The sequence below is a fragment of the Bombus impatiens genome, unplaced genomic scaffold, assembly GCF_000188095.3.
Source record: "Bombus impatiens unplaced genomic scaffold, BIMP_2.2 scf_0442, whole genome shotgun sequence".
Classification (NCBI taxonomy): domain Eukaryota; kingdom Metazoa; phylum Arthropoda; class Insecta; order Hymenoptera; family Apidae; genus Bombus; species Bombus impatiens.
In genome coordinates, this window is record NT_176861.1 from 831250 (window position 1) to 853685 (window position 22436).

The following is a 22436-nucleotide window of genomic DNA, read 5'->3' on the forward strand; positions in this document are numbered from 1 at the left end:
GAGGAGGAGAACGGAGGCGCTTCGTTTCGGACGAAGCTCGGACCCTGAAGAAGAGCCGGCGACCCGCGAGGCACGCCGTGTTCCCTCTCTTTCTCCGACTTCTCTTCCCGAGCCTTCGTTACACGCTCCTCTTTCGACCGTGCTTTTCCATCTTCCTCTGATTAACGCGTACTGACGTCCCGCGCCTCGCCCTACCCTCCGTATATACGTATCGGCTTCTCTCGTTCATTCGCTTCGTTCAGTCGAGCCCTATTTTAAGAATAGCTTCACGTCCTCTCGCTGTTCGGCCGCGTCGGCTCCTTGATGCTTCCGTACCCGCCCAAAGAGACGGTCGCAGCTTCGATCTTGCGAGGAAACTCGAATGTTTAGAAATTTTGGGAAAGTGGTGTTTACCGACCTCGATGATAACTCGATGATGAACGACAGATTCTACGGTGTTTTCTTTAGGTTAGATTCTTTATATTGCGAATGCTAAGTGCGTGTTGTTGAATAGCAACGATACGTTGTTTCCCGATGAACGTATGCAGGTTTTCTCTCCGAACAGTAATTGGTATAATATCTATGCGCACAGTGTAGATATGTCTGTTGATGGCGATTAATTAATAATGCAATTAATGATTAAGATTACATAATTTAGCTTTAGATTTTTAGCTTTAATTTATTAAGACGTATAGATTTTATTTATTATTTCTTGATACATACAACTGCAATCACGTTAAGGACTTTTACGAATCTCTCCAAATCTACTTTGGCCGTATATGTGTAACATTTTAATTATCTTCACATTTAATTGTAACATTTAATGTGTAACGTTTAATTTATTTTAATTATTTAGAGATTTCAATTATTTTACTAATAAGAAAACAAGCGCGGTATGTAGTAAATACAAAATAAAAACCACCCTCGAACTTATGAAAGAAACATTCCACGAGACATCTTCTCGAGCGAGTATAATCGATCTTGTACGTGGAATAGTTGCACCAATGCAATTTTAAAATGAACGAACAAGGCTGGACCGCGGTAAATCAGTAGCATGCGAACGATCTTTGTCGGTGATATGCTATCTGACGTCGAATCGGACGAAAGAGGCTATTATCGAGTTAACTCAAACGATCCACCGACAGCCAAGTCAAATATGGAGTTTACCTTCTAGTTTTCAATATAATTCCTCCTTTTCCTTCGACTCGAACGTTCCTGTACCTCTAAAAGTATCGAGGAAATCATGCTCTGAGAGAATGTTTCGAGAAAGGATGATAGTAGGTAAGGGGTTTATTCCGCGGAAGAATATCTTACGACGGTAGACGAAGCTATTCTTTGACGAAAGGAGGAGAATTATTCTACGAAAGAATATTTTTAAGGGAATCGTTCCTTGTAAGCACTTTGTATAGGCCGAGTTGTTCCTCGAGAGGATTTCGAAGAGAAGGGAATTATTCTTCCGAAGTATCGCAGATACTCAAAAGCGATTACACTTTTAATAAGAATTCGAGGTGAAGGAACCGGTTGCATCGCTGGACGTATATCGAAGAACAAGCTGTGTATTAGCTTTTAACAATGGTACAATATTGTATCGTTTGATAATAACACGTAAATGGATTGAAATGTAACGTTATATGTTGGTAGTAGGAGTTTATATATTTAAGAAAATCGTTCTTATTTCTTCTATCAATTTAAATTTTCCTCGATTGAATAAAAATGTACGTTTAAGTATACTCTATCCAAGTATTCTAAAACTGAAAATTAGGAAGAAATTGAATTTCATCTACCTAATTTCACTCGCTACCCAAAGACAATCAACCAGCAATACAAAGACTTCTACAGCCTCTGCCAATCATCGTTCGCCAAAGCGTGAACCGCGAAGTTTCCTCGTCGACGGCGTTCTCGTGCGATAACGAAAGCGGCGCCAACCACGTACAAGCGCGGCTACAGTAGCGTGCCCGTGCAAGCGTATAATATTCCACGAGGAGTTGAGATGGAGAGGGGTCGGACGCGGCGGTTCCGGAATTCTCCGAAGGATTCCGCGGAGGAATCCGGCGGACGGTGGAGACAAACTGCTGGCAAAACGGCCGTCTTTGTCCAGGAAACGAGGACAGCGCCGGCACGGTTAACGTTTCTCTGGCGACTGGATTCTACAGACCTCGTCTCTTTGTACAACAGATCCGCGGAACTGCTCCTCGAAATGGAAACTTCTGCCCAGAGGAATCGGTTGAAGTATCCTTGAAACCATGAAGCCACGGATTGGCTAGATAAAGCGGACGAACGGGAAAAAGACGAAATAAAGACAGTGAAATGGCAGTTCGTGCGACAACCGGCAGAAAGTCGAGCGAATCAAAGCGCCGACGATTGTTTTACTCGGAGACGAAGGACGTTTCCTTTTCGTCGAGTACGAACCAGTCAGACTGCAGCTTTCGCTGGATTTCGAAAGCTAATTACAGTTCGAGTTCGAGGGTTACTCGAAACCGAACCGGTGACCCGAGGTGGAAATCCAACCGCGCCACTCGACGGAAAGGGAAGGATCTCGTGCATCGAGATCATTATTAGCCGGTGCATAATGCGAGTTGATTAAAGTCTGAAGGAGCAACGATTATTAAAGTGGCGTTGATAACGAGGGACGTCCCGTATCCTGAGGAAATCTCGTTGTCAGATTGTTGAATTATTCCCGGGGATTTTAATTGCTCCGCTATATCAGCTGGTCGTAGGATGGTCGGATTTGCCTAATTGATACCTTCTTCCTTTCATAAGGAATTAATCTCGTAACGTTAATGTTATCGTTGTTGTTTTTGTTATTATTACTATATTGTTTCCAGCTTCGATGCGAAAGCAGAGATGAAAAATGAAGTAGATATTGGGACTGAATTAACCGGATCGTTGATTTGAAATGAAAATACTCGAGCGTATTTAAACTTGATTTTACGATATCTTAGACGATATACGAATTTAATTATTAACATACTATTATTTATTGAAATTGTATATCTGAAAATTAATTAATCGCAAGAGAAAGCGGAAAACTAGAAAATTATAATACAATACAAAAAGGTAAAACAACTTTCCAGTTGCTAAAACTCCTTTTGTAAATAACAATGAATCAGCCGTGAACGACGATGACCCTGTAATATTCGGTTGTTTATAATTTTCACTTTATGTACGTACATATGAGCTTTTTCGCTTAAATCGGTAGATCTACTATACATAGAGCAAGGAGTAAGTCTTTCTCCGGGCACTCACATCGCGAATCTGGTGTCGTGCTGCCAACTTTCGACACACGATAGAACACGCTAGAAAATAAGCGCCAGACTCGCTCGAATACAGTAATCAACATATCCAGTAGCTGAAAAGCAGAGACCGACTATAAAGTTATCGGTCGAGGTTTTATCGAAGCTTCCAGGAGCTTAAATTCACGACTCTTGGTAACGGTGGCGCCACGACAAAGCTTTTAAAAGCGTTTTCAGAAAACATTCTCAAAAGTATTTACCCATGTTGCGCTCCACGTTTTCTATTTACGTATCTCTTATACCGTGGCTATTAATATTTCAACTCAAAAATAATCAACGTAGACGCATACACGCACGCGTTTCTATCCCTTTTCGCTACTAATATCGAGCTATCCTTATACCAATGCCTGCACGGCCATCCTAATCCCAACTGATGCGTCGAATCTATATTGATCCGTGTCAGACTCGTGGTAACAACTTTGACAAATCGTGTCAAATCTTCCGGTGGCAGTGAAAACGAACCGTGGCTGTCTGACCGGTGTCGCAGATTAATCTTAATCAGGTCGCCGAAATCGCGGAAGGCAGCGACGGAACACCGCTTCTTGCATGGGTTCACTCTTCGCAGATCCACCTAGAAATATTTTCGTTCCCGATATAGAAGCACCGGCGTATAAATACGCAGCGAACGGGCAATAAAAATATCGACGAGCAGCCACTCGAGAAGAGACGAGCGAGGACTCGACACAACACCGCGATCACTTTCTATTTTCACGGAGGGGTACACTTAGGACGATGGCACTTTGTCATCGCAAATGCTATTGACTCTACTGACAGTCGAATGGAATCGAGTGAAGGAACACTATTGGATTCTGTGAAAGGTGAGAAGGACGAGGAACGTTGTCGAGGAAATAAGAAGAGAAATGCATACAATCAATGAACTCGAAACTATGGATAAAGTTAGTCCAAAGTACCGTGAATTGAAAAAGGAAATTAATTGAATGGACATGAGCAAGCAACATCGAAAATGATAACAAATCGCCTCGGTATTACGGAAATTGGTTGATCTAAAATAAATTGAAAGCATCGTCGATTAATCTGTCGCAAACGCTTTGCTTTGATTTGGCTACGTAGATACTATGAATATATTGGGTTGGCAACTAAGTGATTGCGGATTTTGTCATTAGATGGTAATGACAAAATCCGCAATCAGTTAGTTGTCAATCCAATAATAGGTCTGAAATAAATATGGGAACGTACAAGGCGAAAAATAGACAATTGCGTGAGAAAACGAATCAAACACTAATTTACATATTTTTACTCTGTTGAAAGACGAAACTTGAAATATTTAATATCGAACAGAAATCAAATTACGATATTATTCAACGATTCTAGTGATACGAAATAACGACTAAACAAAAAATAACGAAAGTGACGAGACAAAACTTGATATAGCGAAGAAAAAATACACAAATGAAAACCGAGAAAGCACGGTGCAAAGTTTAACGCGAGACCGAGGAGGGATTGATATTTCATACGTTCTAGCCCACTTTCCCATTGGATACAAGTGTATAACGTTCGGACAAGAATAGAGCGAGTTAGTCATCTTGAGTTTCTCCCGGTAATGTCGAAAAGCATCGACTAAAAATTTTCCTGACGATTTCGAACGATGAGTCAATATATTTCTTCCCTTGTCACGGGACGGAAGTCGCGTCACGTGTTTATCGGCCGTTCATTTCATATTTTCTGATTCTGATTCTTTCTTTATTCGAACAGTCAAGGGATGGTGCTAAAAAAATTCCTTTCGATATGCGTCACTTTCTACAAATGTTTCCCATAAAATATTCACGATCGGTATTACTTTGCATGTTACGAGTTAGATATATGTATTTTACTTGGGTATTTTTATTCCTTTTTTATTTCCTTAAAAATAACAAGAATTGATCTTTAACAAAATTTCCCGAACGTCGTAAAATTCTTGACTACAATAAGTTTCGAATACAGTTTCTATTAAAATTATGAGCGTCGTTCTTGGCAGAAAGGAGAAACGTTAGGATGATTCATTGGAAATTTTTGGGTAATGTATTTTCTCAAGCAAATCAAAGTCAAGTGTAATACAACTTTTTGATAAATGTTTTTATTTTACTTTTCAACTGAGAAATCAACAGGTCTGAGTGATTAAGATTAATGATACCATATGTGATGTTCTACACACTTAATAATCATAATTATTTTCTGAGTAAAAGTTTAAGTAATGGAACGCCACACCTTTGAAATAACATTCAGTTTTAAAATATGCTTCTTATTTCCCTCAGGTCAATTTTCATGCATAATATCAATTAGCGGTAAAAAAACTAAACTTGAAAATATTAATGCTATTAGCATTAAGTTCACACGCTACATCATTTATACTTGCCACCTATAGAAAATCTAACTAAACTATGTACTTTAAAAAGTAAACACATTACATCCCCGTAAGGCAATGATATACAGGATGGTTGGTAACTGGTGGTACAAGCGGAAAGGGGGTGATTCTACGCGAAAAAAGAAATCGAAAATATAGAATAAAAATTTGTCGTTTGAGACTTTGTTTTCGAGAAAATCGACTTTGAATTTTCGCTCGGTACGCGTGCGGTACGTTATAACGGATCTCACTGTAGATCGTTGTCTCGATGGAAAAATTTAAAAAAAAAAAGGAAATTAAAAAAAATTTGTATTCTATATTTTCGACTTCTTTTTTCGCGTAGAATCACCCCCTTTCCGCTTGTACCACCAGTTACCAACCATCCTGTATATCATTGCCTTACGGGGATGTAATGTGTTTACTTTTTAAAGTACATAGTTTAGTTAGATTTTCTATAGGTGGCAAGTATAAATGATGTAGCGTGTGAACTTAATGCTAATAGCATTAATATTTTCAAGTTTAGTTTTTTTACCGCTAATTGATATTATGCATGAAAATTGACCTGAGGGAAATAAGAAGCATATTTTAAAACTGAATGTTATTTCAAAGGTGTGGCGTTCCATTACTTAAACTTTTACTCAGAAAATAATTATGATTATTAAGTGTGTAGAACATCACATATGGTATCATTAATCTTAATCACTCAGACCTGTTGATTTCTCAGTTGAAAAGTAAAATAAAAACATTTATCAAAAAGTTGTATTACACTTGACTTTGATTTGCTTGAGAAAATACATTACCCAAAAATTTCCAATGAATCATCCTAACGTTTCTCCTTTCTGCCAAGAACGACGCTCATAATTTTAATAGAAACTGTATTCGAAACTTATTGTAGTCAAGAATTTTACGACGTTCGGGAAATTTTGTTAAAGATCAATTCTTGTTATTTTTAAGGAAATAAAAAAGGAATAAAAATACCCAAGTAAAATACATATATCTAACTCGTAACATGCAAAGTAATACCGATCGTGAATATTTTATGGGAAACATTTGTAGAAAGTGACGCATATCGAAAGGAATTTTTTTAGCACCATCCCTTGACTGTTCGAATAAAGAAAGAATCAGAATCAGAAAATATGAAATGAACGGCCGATAAACACGTGACGCGACTTCCGTCCCGTGACAAGGGAAGAAATATATTGACTCATCGTTCGAAATCGTCAGGAAAATTTTTAGTCGATGCTTTTCGACATTACCGGGAGAAACTCAAGATGACTAACTCGCTCTATTCTTGTCCGAACGTTATTTACCAACCACCCTGTATAAAAGGACACGTATCGGTATCAATGTCTTCCTCCAATTTCTTAAACGCATCAGTCGCCTGCGGTAAAGATAAAATAAATCTTCATCGAATGATAAACCGAATCGTATTAGTTTCCTTCACATCCGAAGCTTCTGTCCCGAACAGAATTCGGATCGTTTAAAATAACCGATCAGAAAGTAGCACGGCAGTAAATTCGAGCAGACGATACCGACCTCTGTATCGCCTTTCATATTTCCACTTTGCGGTGAGGATACAATGTTTTCCCTTCTGGCACACTACACTCACGCGAGCAAAAATCTATTAGCCCGATGCATACAAAATAGTTCTCTTCGTCTATTCTGATAAAATTCATTTATTTTTGAGTAAAAAGAGTGTGTGATATTTTTAAGCAATTAGTTGTTGTTAATAACCTTATTTCAGGGAATGACATTTTATGCGCGATCAATTTAACGCGTACAACAGGGATTACAAATGTGTCTGCGTCCAAAATGCGATTCCTATTTACATCTTTCGAATCAGGCCAGATCACATTGTTTATGGATTTTCTAAGGTATTCTCGGAGATGGTATTGTGCGCAAAATGGAACAAGTTAATGATCGTTGTCGACCTGAATACCGTGTGTCGATACCCTGCGTAATTCACGTTAACGAAATGGGACAAGATCGATCCGTTTTTCACCTGAACAATTCGATCTTTGGATAAACAAATTTTCATCTTCAACGCTATCAACCGAACGAACATGATTTAGCGTTACTCTGGCTTCTAATATTTTTTTTCAGTTTTACAAACAATATTTTTTTAAACGAGGAACAGCTATTTGATTCGGATCCTCAAAAGTCGCTGTTCTAAATCGTAAAAAGTACCAAGATCGTTACTGAGAAATCTCTAACGAGCGTTTTAAAGTCCACCTGTTGCCTTCTTCCTGACTCGATCGACGCCCGTAATTATAGAATAGTAATGGGTATAACCGGAGATATATCGAATACGACATTTCAGTTCGGTTGCTATTGAACTATTGCTATGTTATCGAATTCTGAAACTTAGTTCGATGAGAAACTCGATGAACACTCTGACTGTTTTACGTTGAATTAATTTTACGTTAATTTTTATTTAGAAAAGTGAAACTACGAATAACGGTACAAAACAATATCGATAGTATTAAAACCCTAAATTATTTTTCTTGCTTTAGTTTTAGTAAAAATGAGAAAAAGAGATAGGTACAAATAATGTCTGTTTCGTAATTCAGTTGGCAACTACCATCAACGCAACATTCAACGTTATGAGTATACAAAATATACTTGCAACATTGTGAGTACCAAGCTCTTCAATAGCAACGTGTAAAAGGAGCACCAAGAGTTTCGATCATCGAGAACATCGATCACCGTATAATCGACTCAAGTGGTCAATGTTTCCCAAGCTATCCAACGACTCTGTTTACAAACGTTAAACTCACAATTGAGAAGTCAAGAACTTTCAACCTGCGATACTTAAGGGAATTCAGTCGAGCGAGAGAGCGAAACCGTGGGTATATTTAGAAAATTGGGGCAGTGTGCTCATCCGACGACTCGAACATCATTATAGACCTTTTTTACGCGAAACACAGAGACCACACGGTATTTTTCTATCGTTCTCTTTTCACGATCTCGAATTAATTCGTAAACATTCAGGAATAGGAGCATCGAGCGATTTACCAACGTGACAAATTAATCACGATGACATTCGTTAACACCGTTACATAACCGAACCGCGTACCAGCGAACCGAAATTAATGCGAGTCCAGCTTTTCGAATGATGGCCAAGAAAAATCATAACGACTCCATTCGGCGTGATATACATCACGTTGTTGACAACGTCTAAGATCGCTTCGATTCCCCGAATAATTTTCTGAAACACAATTCGAAGTGGTTAAACCTTTAGGCGCCGAACAGTGAGGTTGTGGAAGTACGTCCATTTGATACACGAAGCTGCATAACTGGGTTATATTCCATTTCAAACTTTACTTCCTGCTGGGTAACGATCGTTTAACTGGACAGGATTAATTAGGTTTGTGACTGGTTCCAGTGGATCGCCATTTAATGCATAAAATTGTAAAAATTATTTTTAATTGGTCTGAGCGTTCGTGGGAATATTTTGTTGGAAATAAAAGATTTGTTCGTTTATTCGCGAGACTTTAGGCAGAAGGTTAGGAGGCTGAGATTTGTCACTAGAAGTAAAAATATCCGGTTAGTAACAGCCTAACTATTGTTCCTCCATCATACTACAAGCTTCAACCTAATTGTGTTGGAAAATTTGTCTGATAAGACTTGGTTTCGTTTCCACGTGATTTCAAAATCGACAACGAAGAACAAAGACTTGTTGGTTACATCTTGTAGCGTACATGTTATGTTTGAAAACTACGTGTCCTAGTTTTCATCTCAACTTGGTTTACAGTCTTTGGAATATAGCAACAATTATATTTCGGTAACAGCTTCTTGTTACAACACAAGGACTGCTTCAGGCTTAAGCAGAGAAATTTTTCACGCGAATCACGTGATCCGAAGGGATAACTCGAAGAACTACGAATCCTTTGAATCCGTAATTAATGTGAGATGGCATGTGAAACAATAACGAACGATACCTAGTATGATATCTGAAATATCCTTCAAATTCCTGCCTCAGCTGTAGAAAATTACCGTTCCTTACTCTAGGATTTCTGGAAAACTAAGTTTTCTATTTCCCTTTCATAAAATCCTTACTACGATGATATCTACTGTCTAAAATTCAATTCTCCCAAACACCACATTACACGTCAGCTAATTTAGTAAATATGGTAAAAGTTTATTTGCGACGAATTACTGCCCAAATTACTCTCAACTCGTTAATTCGCCCGTTTATGCAAAGATAAAAACTTACAAACTTCGAAAAGATCGTATCGTCCCTGTCGAAAATTTCTCTTCGATAAATACCGTTCTCTTTCCACGCCGTTCCACAACCTCCGTAAACAGAGTGGACGTAAAAAGGAACAGTCGGTAGGGATCGTGGCCGCATATCCGGCGAAACATGCCGCCGCGAATTGCAAACACGGATACGAGGGAGTTTCGACGCGATAGGTAGTGTGCAGGCCGATGAGATGGCTTTCGGAACTCTCTTTCGAATGGAAGAGTGGCCGGAGGGGCGAGAAGTCGGTGGCGGTGGGAAAGAGAGAGAGAGACAGAGAGACAGAGACAGAGAGAGAAAGAGAGCCAGTTATTCTGGTCCAAGCTCTTCCGATGCGCTTTTCTCGATGGTGGCTGGAATTCTCCGCCAGGCGGAGCCACGTGGCCATCGTCGGAGAACGCGGAGTGGGAGCAAGGTGATGAAGAGGACGCAGAAGAGAAGGGGCCAATCTCAAATTACTTGGTGAGCTCCCGGCTAGGCCGAACGAACATCTTTGCCCACCATTGCCCGGCGACCTTTTATAGACACTCGACGGGAGTGGGGGAGGAGCCGGGAGGTCGAGGAAATTTGGTGAAAACTGGAAGTTTCTCGGTTGACAAAGATTTCTCGAGTTTTAACATATTTTCTAGCTACACAATCTGTTCGTATTTTTCTCGATCGAGGAAAAACGATGGGCGGATGATGATTTATGGATGAAAGTGAGAAAAATCGAATTGGAGAATTTGGAAGGGAAAGGAGGTGGTTCAGTTGTCTCCTGTTGCTGTTTCGAGTGAAGGAAAATGGATTATAAGATATAAATACGGGAGGAATTCGCGGCAGTGGTGGGGGAAACGCTAGTAGAATGGGAAGCTCCTGTTTCAGACGGCCGGCTAGTAGAATGGGTAAATGATTGAGCGTAGAGATATCGATACAGTGGAATCACGTCGATGTATGTTTATGTAAAATTAGTGGCGAGTATCTAAACATTTTTTTGATGTTACACACTATAGATCATATGGTTTTACGTAATATTAATTAAAAAGTGCTAAAGTCAGAGAAAGATATTTATTTTCTTTCTTTTCCTTAAATTAATGGTTTAATTATTATTTGCCTAAAGTAGTGTCTCTAGTTTCTAAAGTTACTTCGATTATTTTACTTCCTTCACCTTGGAATTCCGTTTTATCAATTTCTGTTTACAAAAGATTCAAATGTAGCAACAATTTCCGAATATACTCTATCTACAGTAATCAGATAGAATATTTATTGAATTATTATATCTAGATTGCACATGTTCGTGTGTTTGTAGATAATGTAAAGGTGATATATATAAAGTAGAATTTCTTATTTCAGTTACATTTCTTTCTTTATTTTTCTAAAAGTATGTATTTGTATAAGCATCCACAACCTAATTATACTACACAAATTTGCCTTACACGAAATGACTCATTCACCAAATAATATAAAAAATAACACATGTGTAAGTAGAAGATATACAAATAAAGAGATAAACACCGGTATACTAATGTTGCACATTGCTCGACCTCGTACTCTACCATTCATTAGAAGATTATTGATAAACAAGTAAATCAATATGAACAATAACGTACCACTAGATACGATTCATCGATAACGTTTCTTGTATCGTTATCGAAAAAATTCTTCCTACTTAATCTCTCGTGCAAATGGAATGTTAAACAAATTTCAAGAACCGGAGATCGCAATGCCAACGTCGATGGAAACACGCTCGGTATTCTTGTTAGGCATCGTCGCAACGTCAACGATGCTGTGAGTGTAAATAACGAAAAGCTCAACGTTTTACCGCAGCTGTACGAGATAAAGGTGAACTTTCGACAGATTTAAAGAATTCGATTTGGAGACAGCGATTCTGCATCGTGAACTCTCTCATCGCCTGTTGACCGATCGATCAACCTCGTTCAATCAACTATTACGCGTTGTTATTTATAAAACAATTCGCTTTTGATTTGATTCGAGGGCGAGTAAAATTATAAAACGCGCTCCTGACGCGGTGAGTGGGCGCGTAAAAATAGTCGTGGATGATTCGACGATTCTAAAATGATTTTTGGCTTTCATATGACACTGGTCGGTGACGTAGCGCGATTGTTACGTAGCACTTTCTTTTACGCCCATGTTGTTATAGATTCGAACATGTCAACGACTCTCGCTCATCGATCCACGAATGAAACCGATGACCCTGCAGCTTTTCAAGTACGGCATATCTAAATCGGTATACGAAGTGAGACGCGGTTGCAGAGGTCGAACGTTAAGCGAATAATTCTACGAAATGCGAGGCGTGGGACGCTAGGAGACGATTCTGGTTCTACTCGTCCAGAGCTACGATAATTTCGTACTGAGAAACAATCTTCGATCGGAGACGGTACACCTGTTGAGCTTAGAAGCTTCATTACACTGAAAACTATTCTGCATTATTTCGTATATGATGAACATTTATATTTCGTACATAAGCCGAATGTTAGTCACGCTTACGTTTTCAGAATGTTGGTATTTGTGTTTCTTAGTTAAATTTCGAAAAGCTTTCGAAACGAAAGAAAAATTGTGCCATACCTGAAATAAATCTTTTCTGGAAGAGATAATCTTTTATCATCTTAAACGTTGTTTTATAAAAAAAGATAAATGCTTTTCTCTCGCTATATGGTATTATTTTTAGTGTCAGTTTACTGCAGTAGAGAAAGGCACAACATATAGTATCTAACTATCGAATGTTATTTTGCGAACATGCCAAGAAAAATAGCAGATATTGATATCTCAATATTTGGAACAATATGAGACGCAATAAGCGTAAGACGCAATAAATTTACAAAGTGACGCACTGTATTATAATAAGTAGATTACAACTGAAAATAAGATAATATGCAAACTTCAACCTTGCATTAACGAAATTGCTGGCTTGAGCTCAATAACACAGCAATACTACATATTTTTCTATTCTTTTTCATCCTGGCAATATTCTGTACTTCATAAAAATACGATTTTTGAACGAGATCTGAACAAGTGATTTATAAACACTGTTTTTAGCGCGATGACTGGCTGAAATGCTACACTCTAAATCAATTCTTTTACTGACATGAAATATGTATATTATTATTTTTTAATATATCAACAGTTGAGATGTTTATGGAATGGTAATCCTGGCTATTTCATCGTAATTCTTTCCTCGACAACAAATTCATTATAACATTTTTGTCTTAACTTAACCTTATTATCGATGATTGTCAACATTCCATTCTGAACTTATCAATACATGTGTAACTTGAGTTATAAAACTATATACATTCTAAAAATTACTGCCTTTTTCTAAACGAAGACAGAAATTAATTCTCGTTAATTAATCGCCGTTGTTCGTCGATACGTCGTTTATTATAAAAAATACTTAACATTTAACTCTACAAAAGTAAAATCACGATGTTTCAATTATCATTAATGTAGTGCAAGATCATAAGCCACCCAATGATAATGACAACAACGACGATAATAAGATTAGATTTATCAGATACCAAACCAACGATTATAATGCAATATATCGCACGATATATCGTTCCATGCTGTTCCACTTAAATCTTAATAATCACTACAATTTATTCCATCTCATATCCATATCCCAATAAAATTCAGCCGTTTTATTTCTTTCATACACGAGAAACACCTAACAACGAACGAGCAAACCTAAACAGGACATTCAAAACACGTAACGTTTCTAGAACGAAGCTGAGAAAGAGAAGAGAAAGATAAGGAAAAGGGTAGATAAAATGCAATTGAACACGGCATAGCCGTTTCCCTAAGCAGGAGGCCGTTTGGCAGACACGCTAGGAAACGTGGGCGTTCGAGTAACGGTGGTGGTCGTTGGTTAGTGGTTCCCCTCGACGGACGACGAGGACGAGGAATGACCACGATGACGAGTCGTCGTCGCATGTTCCTGGTGGGGGTCGCTGATCTAACGCGCCTGCGCGGAACCGTCATTTTGACGAAGCCATGGAGCCGCCGGCGCGCCATACGAACGACGACGGGTCGCGCACTACGAGTAGGGCGCTGGTCGGCTCCGAAACCCCGAAGAAGAAGAAGAACAGAATAAGAAAGAAGACGAAGAACAAGCCGAACAAGAAGCGGCGAGGAGGAAGAAAAGTGGTAGCAAAATTATATTACGACGATTATATTTTTGTTTGAAAGAAATTAAACGACTGTAACAGCCGACGCATCGACGTAAGAGGCTGCTTTTAGGCGAGAAAAGACCGAGGAAGAAACGAATCTCTCGGCTCCATACGGGGACAAATTATCTTGGTGAAAATAGCGAGTGAATTTAGCGAACAGGATGTCTTCAGCGGTCGCTAAAGCTTCCAAGTACACGTACCGCTCCACCGGCGGTGGTACTGCCGATGTCAGCATCGAATACAGCGCCGACCTGAGCGCTCTCTCCAGACTGGAGGTAAGTTCCGCAGAAACGAACGCTATTTTACTCGTTTTTCTTCAAAATTATCTTGATATAAGACAGTGACGTTTAAGAGCACAACGATGCCTCGTTTTCCTTCGTTGCTTTTCGATGACCATAAATAATTGTTTAAACTATTATTATTTTAGATACTGTTCTATATATCAAATATGATCTCTTTTAATTCAACTTTTTTATCTTAATTTCATCTCTTTATTTTTAATATAATAGATCGCTAATAAAGATTAGTTTCTGAAAAGCTGGTTAGTTACCATGTTGTAGAAGTATCGCTTACAACTAGTTACTAAGAATAGGAAGGGAACGGGAGGATGGCTGTAACATACGAACAAAACTATTAATGTTCCATCCACGTAATAGCTAAGGTATTTCACTGGTAATAGTCGAAAGTATCTTTTGCGAAATATAATATATGATAGGACGTCTTACGTACCTCTCGTTAGGTCTAAATTCGTTGATCCGAAGAATCCAAGGTTTTAGCGAACCTAGAATGTTCATCCAAGTCTGCCAGATGATGCAACACGATGAGAGAGAGACAGAAGAACGAGAAGAGGATCGAAACACCGGGATTCTCAGAGGAAGTCCTTCGATTTATGTTTCCTTGAACGACGCGACGAAAGAACAAGAAGAAGGACGAATCACGTAGAGGAAGTGATCGCTGGTGAAAAGGTGAAATGTCGAGCAGTGACCGATTTCGGGGACAGTGAGACGCGAGAAAGTTCAGTGACCATAAGGGATATTAGTGCCAACCCTGACGAGGAACGAAAGTGTCGTAGACGGTTCTGTAGCTATCAAATTGCTCGTGTACGAAAATAGTCGTAAATATCGGCCCTAAATGACGATCGTGCCACGAAGGAGTGACATCTTCGAATGATCCACAAAGCGTTCTCATCGAGAACCTTGATCAATGTATCCCATCCGGATCTTATTATGGCTCGTCTTCAGTTACCCTGATTATGCCAATCTCGTGGCTTCAACGAAAAAACTCAACGAAGGAGGAAAACTCGAAGAACAGAACCAGGAAACGTGTATTCGTCTATAGATTCAAGTAAGATTGTTCATTTTTTTTTTTCTTTTTTTTTTCTTATTTCTTTCAACTCGAGAAGAACCGTTTGCCATTGATCTCTTTATGGAACACGTACAGACGAGTGCACGTTCCTTGGTTCCTCGGTTGAGAAACGACCCCGATGAACGGTCGCTGAAAACGAAGATCCTCCTGTTCCCTCCGCGAGTCAGCCCGTTTCAGAGGCTGTCCGTCTTTCTGAAATACCTTCCGAGCCTCGGTCTGTTGGATATTCTCGTCGGCCGATTACGTAAATCATCGAACCTCTGTAACGTGGTCCGTGATACGTTCTAATCCTTTTTTGCCTCTCGTTTCAGGACAAAATCCGCCTGCTGCAGGATGACCTGGAGTCTGAGAGAGAGCTGCGTCAGAGGGTGAGTTTTCTTTCGATCGATCCCCTTCCAGTAGTTTCCCTCTGTGAACTTTTATTCTAGCGGAGATCGATTGATCGTTTGATGTTGAATCGTTTCTTCTAGTGAAACGTGTGATTTCCTTGCTTCGAATTAGAGTAGAATACTATTTATTATCTTTGTGTCTTTCTTTCTTTTTTAATAGCGGGGAGTGATTATTATCTTTCTTTGCCTTTTTCTTATTCCGATAGTGAGGAATAATTCCTAGCATGCAAAAAGTAACTCGTATTTTTTCACGTGGGTAAATAATTACCGCGGTTGGTTTACAGAACAGAGAAAACATTTTGATCAAGACGTTCTCCGTTTTCTCGAATATCGAGATATCGAAAGGAATTCGAGTTAAGCACACGTCGAGATTCTATAGATAAAAATACTAAAACAGCCAGAAGTAAACGTCAATTCTGAGACTTTATGTAATCCGGGTATTGTGAATTTTGAAACTGATACAAAAAAAGCGGGGCTGGCCTGCTCTCCATCATAGAGTGGGGAGCAGTAGGTCGAAATGTCCAGCTCTCGAGTCGCAGCTATTTTTGGGGATGCGCGCCTCTTCAGCGTACGAACTCGCATTCCTCTCTCGTGTTCGGCCAACAAGTATCTACGTCTACCTGTTTAAAAAGACAGAACCAAGAAAACCTGATACTTTTATCGAAAATTTACTTCGTAGAAAAGAATCTAAAAGACGATACTAAGAAAACTTGAAACTTCGAATCGTAAAATATCATTCGTCGATTAATCATCGAATAATTTTGTCTTTCAACATGACACAAAATATATAAATATAATTTTCAAATTAATTATAGATAATAAATTTCTTTATTTACGTATCAAAATTTGGAAGATTCTAAAGATATTTAGAATGTAAACTTTTGATGCGTTTTAGAGTAGTAGAGTTTAATATTCTAGAAACAATGGTAGCCCTGTTTAAATAGAGCGTTAAATTGGAAGATTCTTTGCGTTTCATTGCGCGATCAAACTTCAAGGAAATCAGATTCGTAATGCTATTTGTAATACGTGACTTGAACCGGTGCCAGCGACATTTTCCCTGCTTCGAAACCGTAAAAACTTAGAAATTATGATCGTATTTAACGTGTATCATCCGATGAAGTGTCCGGTTAATTATTCTTGTGGAGAATAAACAGCCCACGTTGCTTAGATCGCGTTTCTTATTACATTATGTTGCGACTTCTTGTTACTTCGATTACGATTATCGTTTGGATTGATTTCCTGATATTCAAATATCCATACATGTGTAGTTAATTACACAAGTATTCTGATACGAGGATATAAAGTCTCCTAAACATTGAAACTATCAAATAATAGATTTTTAATAATACACTTTTTATCAAAACAACTCATATTAAATTTTACCACTTTGTATAGTTACAAATTTAATCATTTATCCTCGAACAATCCAAAATTTACCCAACTTCAAATTCTATCAAGTTAGGTTTTCCTACTGGAAACTATTTTTCCGATCGACGATCGATAAATCTTCTATTATCAGAGGCAAGGTTAAAGAGTCATGATTAAAATAAGTTCTTTATTTTTCTTTAATATTTTTCTACGCGTTCCTTCGGGACAACAAGTCGCATTTTAACAATAAGTAATATCAGCATTCAAGAACCATGGTGAACGTTAATGGTTTCTAGAGAACTAACAGTTATGGTGGTGTCGCGCGACTCTCTTTTCTCGATAAACGCCTCGTTTGTAATATGAATAAAGCTCCCGATATAGAGGCAGTCCGTACGAAATTAGATCGTTCTATTCGCGGTCCAAAGAAACCTGACGTCAAGCTTGCACCGAGCTGTTCACATCGTTTCTCGAGGCCTCTTTCCAAAACAATGCCGCGCGTCTCGATTACACTCGACGTGTATCAACAAGAATGCCATCTCGGTGAATTCATACACTACGTATAAAAGTTAGGAATGGTTCGAATTCCTTACATCAGTGGTACGTTTCTTGACGCGTTATGGAACGTTTTACGAGGTTTCTTACGTTTATTATCAGAGAGATGGAATGATCGATCCTTGATCCTTTTTGAAGTGGTAGAGATGTTTGATGTTTGGATCGAGTGGTCCAAGAATTCGTAAATAGAATATTTCAGTACGCGAAGAGTTATTTTTAAATATTAGACGAGCTAAGGAATTGCAGAAATTGAAAATTTTCATTCTGTGCTATCTATAGCTTCAGAGATTATCAAAATTCACCATACGATTATCGAATCGATAACGATAAGCGTTTCGCAATAAAAAATTTTAGTTTCACAAAGTTTTTGCTACGTTATAAACATTTGTTTTTTCTTTTATTTAAATTGAATTTAAAGTATAATGGTAGAAAAATCGTCTATTTACACGGAGGATTACGACCACAAAAGGGAAAGCAAAACAACAAAAATAAGTGGACACAATTCAAGCTTTTGTTTCTCATTACGCAGAAACTAATTAAATGCTAATGCTTAGTTGACTCGTAAAATAATTAAAAACAATTAAAATCTCTATAATATTCATTTATGTATCACCGTGTCTCTTAACTGACAAATTTCAATCTTTTCTATTTGATTTGCAGATTGAACGCGAGCGCGCTGATTTGAGCGTGCAAGTCATCCAGCTGTCCGAACGTCTCGAAGAGGCAGAGGGTGGCGCCGAATCTCAAGTAAGTCTCAGAATGAATCATTGCAACGAAACACGTAATATAATCGTGTGATTCTTAGATTTACAGATTTCATTCGATTAAATTTCATTAATAGCGCGATATTAACGATCTGTGTTAAAATTAAACAGTTCGAGATTAACAAAAAGAGGGACACGGAACTGGCCAAGCTGCGCAAACTACTCGAAGATGTTCATCTCGAGAGCGAGGAAACCGCGCACCTTCTGCGCAAGAAACACCAGGAAGTTGTTGTCGACTTCCAAGATCAAATCGACCAACTTTCGAAAGCACGCGCCAGGTCAGCAAATCAATCAAAGTTATAATGCTTCAAAAAAATTTATTTTTATATATCTAAGCACGACAGGTTGGTCAAAAGTTTAGTAGAAAATACTATATTCTCTATATTTGTTCCTCGGTATATTAATACGTACCTTCTACTTCGTATCATCGCACCTACCAAAGCAATTAGTCTAATGCATTCATCAAAACAGTTACATAACCATTTACTCAATTACCTTTGGTATATCTTCGTTCTATTTTCAGTACGGCATCATATTGAACACAAACATGACCAGATACTATACAAATTATACCTGACGCTTCTAAAATAATCCAAAGTTAACCAAAAATATACTTGGTCGTGTATTTCTAGTAATTCGTTTTCCACAATTCCAAGCTACATCGCTGCTGCGTAAAAGCGTATTTTCCATAACTCTAATATCTGAAACTTCAATATTCGATAAAAACTTGATTCCCAAGCTTTAGTTAACATCAAATAGCAGATACTCGACCGAACTAGGCATTATTTGACCAGATACGTTTCATATAAACGCTTCGAGAGTACACGTTACCTTCTGCTGAAACGAATCCACCGAAAACCATATTAAATACGAGCAACGAAACGAAACGCGATAACATTCTGTCCGAGGGAGTCGAAACAGGCGTCGAATCTCGATAGGGTGTAAGGTACGCTGGAATAGGAACACCAATAAACCGTGGTTAATTATATACACCTGTGAAAATAAAATCGCGGCCTCGCGATCCCACTCTTTGAGGTCAAAGCGCGCGAACGCCGTGCAAAGCGTCAATAAACAGTTCACCGGAAGTTCGAAGATTCGTCGAAACCCAGTTTCGTTGCTCGTGTATTATCGAACTGATAGAGAAACACAGAAGAAGAAGGGAAAGGCGACGGATTAAAATGTGGAAAAAAACGAAATGGAAAACAAGGATGATTCACTGTTGGATCGTTAATTATAGCAAGTATCGCGCGGAACGAAAGCGTATTCGAAAATTGCGGGAATTATGCTCGACGATACTGGCCTCTGGCCAAACAACGAAGTTACTCGCACCTGAAATACGCGTAGACTCGTTCCCCCAGCACTTCTAAACATAACCAACTTTTCGACGTCCCGGCGCCCCAATGCGCGATATCGCTCGTTACAAGGACGCCTCCGTTTCGAGAATTTATCGAGCTGTCATCTAGACGCTGTCTATTATTTCGCGTGTCCGTTGTCTATCGAGTCTCAGGAAGCTTAGTAATCGAAACTTTTTTAAATCTCTTCTCTTTGGTTGCCAATGTTTGACTAAGGTCTTACAGTGTACGGCGGATGATTGTTTTTCGAAAAAGTATTCTTATTATCACGTAATATGTAGTTGTAATCTTTTTAAAGTTAGAGTTGGGAGCATGTTTCGACGATTAGAGTGAAAATTAAGTCAACGTTTTGTAGGAGAGATCGTAAAATTCATATCAATTTTGAGTATATTAAATATGTAACGTATTCGACACAAGTTTGATATGGAGAAAAATCTGACTTTATTGCAAAGACTGACGCTTCATTGGGATTTTATCAAATCGGATATATCGCGTAACGTGGAATAAACGCCATTGATTTCTTGAATGATACTGATACCATGTATACGTTTCGTTTCTATTTAATTCTATCACGATTCAAGAAGATAAGATGAACATTATTGAGCGTATAAAATACTTTCACAGTAACGCGTTATTGACGATATAATCTTGGCTCGCGATAATATATTGTTCGTAAAAGATGAGTGAAAAATGATTATCTCTTCCTGATCTCGCTTTATTAGTAAATTAGTGTCTGAGGAAGTTCATCTATTCTCGTTTCACAATGTGCTAAAAATAAACCAATCACCGCTTCATATAAATTTCAATATACACGTTTACTTTTACTTCTAATCAAACTACTTTCCAGCACAAATTTGTATTCAGAAGCGTGTTACTTATTTAAATCTGACTCTGATCGTGCAATTTTCTTCTAAAATTCGTCGGTGTCCTCATACTTCAGGAATAAAAAACAAACACAACTTAGAGCTTAGAACGTAAACGATTCTTTTCCTCGAGTTTAGTCGACGAAACCGCATCCTCGCCGCACTTTCTGAAATTAAAAAATCATGTTCCGTGGCGTGGAATATCAGGAAGCTTCTTTCGAACGTATTTCTGTAGCATCAGCGCGCACAAGTGGAATGGTTGATCAAGAATGCGGCCTGAAATTAGAGCCCAACTGGGATTCCGTTCTAAATGTACCCTCCAGCGAAAGCAATTACGACATTTATACATCAACGATATCGCGACGAAGCAACAGCTAATTGCCTCTTAATATTTCAACCAGCGAAATAGAACAGCCCAGTCGCCATTAACGACGCTGGAAAATAATAAATGAAGACTAGTTACGACGTTATAAACGTAAAATGGCCGTTTCATCGACTTCCGTGACTTTTCAGGAAGATGCAAATTCCACCTCGGTTCCTTTTCCTTTTGCGATCTTCTTTCAATTACCTTCGTAGAAGAGAGAAAAAGAAAAAAATAACGATAAAGGGAAACACGAGGTATTTAGAGTATTTGCATGGCGCTGCAAAAAGTTTCCACCTGTTGGTACAAGAAGGGCGTTTAAAATGCCTTTTACAATAGCCCTGCCCCATCTTTCGAGCTGCTTTCGCCGCTCTCTTTATTACACAGCTTCCATTATCTTCTTGTTATTCGCTTGTTCTGCTCTTTTCTCATCAATCTTATATTTTCTCCTCGTTTTTTCTTTCCTAGATTGCATACACGTTCTATCTTTCTCAATTTGGTAAACTCTTTCCGTTCATGATTCTCGTTTACCTATCCTATAAACCCCTCTCCTGTTAGTTTTACTACTTCGATTGCAATCTTTTCCTTACACATACGCGGTCTTGTTTCTTCTTTCTCCCGTCGTATTTGTACACTCCCTCCGCCGTTCTCTCAAAACGTATAACCTCGTTTCTGAACGAATTCCTTGGCTTCCAACTTTTTTTCCGATCCCGGAATCGAAACTGTAACTTTAATTCTCTTCTCGTCGTTTCGGTTTCTTGTCGTTATTTTCATTGTCTCGTCGTTGTATTATCATTCTACAACTTCTAACCCTTTTCAAACTTTTCATATACCAAAGACGTTTACGCAAATTCGCATACCTTCATGAACATTACCGAAGAAACAGAACCTAAGCAAATACTTATTCATCATCATAGATTAATTTGGTATCTATAACGAATATATCAAGATAAACTAAAGCAATTTATCTTGCATTTTTTTTTTAATCACGGCAAAGTTAATTACCATAAGTCGAATCAAGATATTTTCTCACGTTGCATTAGAACAGTTAAAGTTAGAGTAAAAGTAAAAAATTGAAATGGTCCACTTGTATATACTTGTGTGTATTATAGGCGTTCTCCATATTTTTATACGTCCCATAAATGCATAAACGCTCGCCAGTTTATTTATTCGTTTCCTTCTCGTTCTTCGCCACTGCCTCCACCATTTGCCCTGACTTTCGAAACTTTCCCCTTTACGACTTTCTATCCCTCCGTCCCTCTCTGTCCCTTTTTCACGCTCTCTAGCTCTTGCTAGAGATCCCTTCCTCTTGCTCTTACGTTTTTATTCTGCTGATTCCCCCCGCGAGACGCTTTGCTCGCACGGCCGCTACTCGGCTTATGACTATTTTTAACCGTGCGAGTCGC

General features: G+C 38.5%; 1 protein-coding gene and 1 long non-coding RNA gene across 5 annotated transcripts in view; both read left to right on the top strand.

Moving 5' to 3' along the window:
* Positions 1–13844: 13844 nt before the first annotated feature.
* Positions 13845–22436, top strand: part of LOC100742636 (paramyosin, long form) — a 24117-nt gene continuing 15525 nt past the window's right edge. The window contains exons 1-5 of one of the 3 annotated variants that reach the window (XR_004461926.1): positions 13851–13993; positions 14074–14291; positions 15693–15749; positions 18351–18437; positions 18566–18732. Coding sequence is in view for 1 of the 3 variants with exons in the window: in XM_033321407.1 (XP_033177298.1) it covers positions 14178–14291; positions 15693–15749; positions 18351–18437; positions 18566–18732 (425 nt within the window). In the remaining 2 variants the exon portion in view is untranslated. Of the gene's footprint in view, positions 14292–15692; positions 15750–18350; positions 18438–18565; positions 18733–22436 lie in introns of all 3 variants that reach the window. The other 2 variants (XM_033321407.1, XR_004461925.1) reach the window with 2 other exon arrangements.
* Positions 14299–15686, top strand: LOC112213036. Of its 2 annotated transcripts, XR_002946906.2 has the most exons (3): positions 14299–14677; positions 14756–15360; positions 15457–15686. It is a non-coding gene; the product is annotated as an uncharacterized LOC112213036 (long non-coding RNA). The 2 variants fall into 2 exon arrangements; XR_002946905.2 differs by lacking the exon at positions 15457–15686 and having other exon boundaries at positions 14756–15361.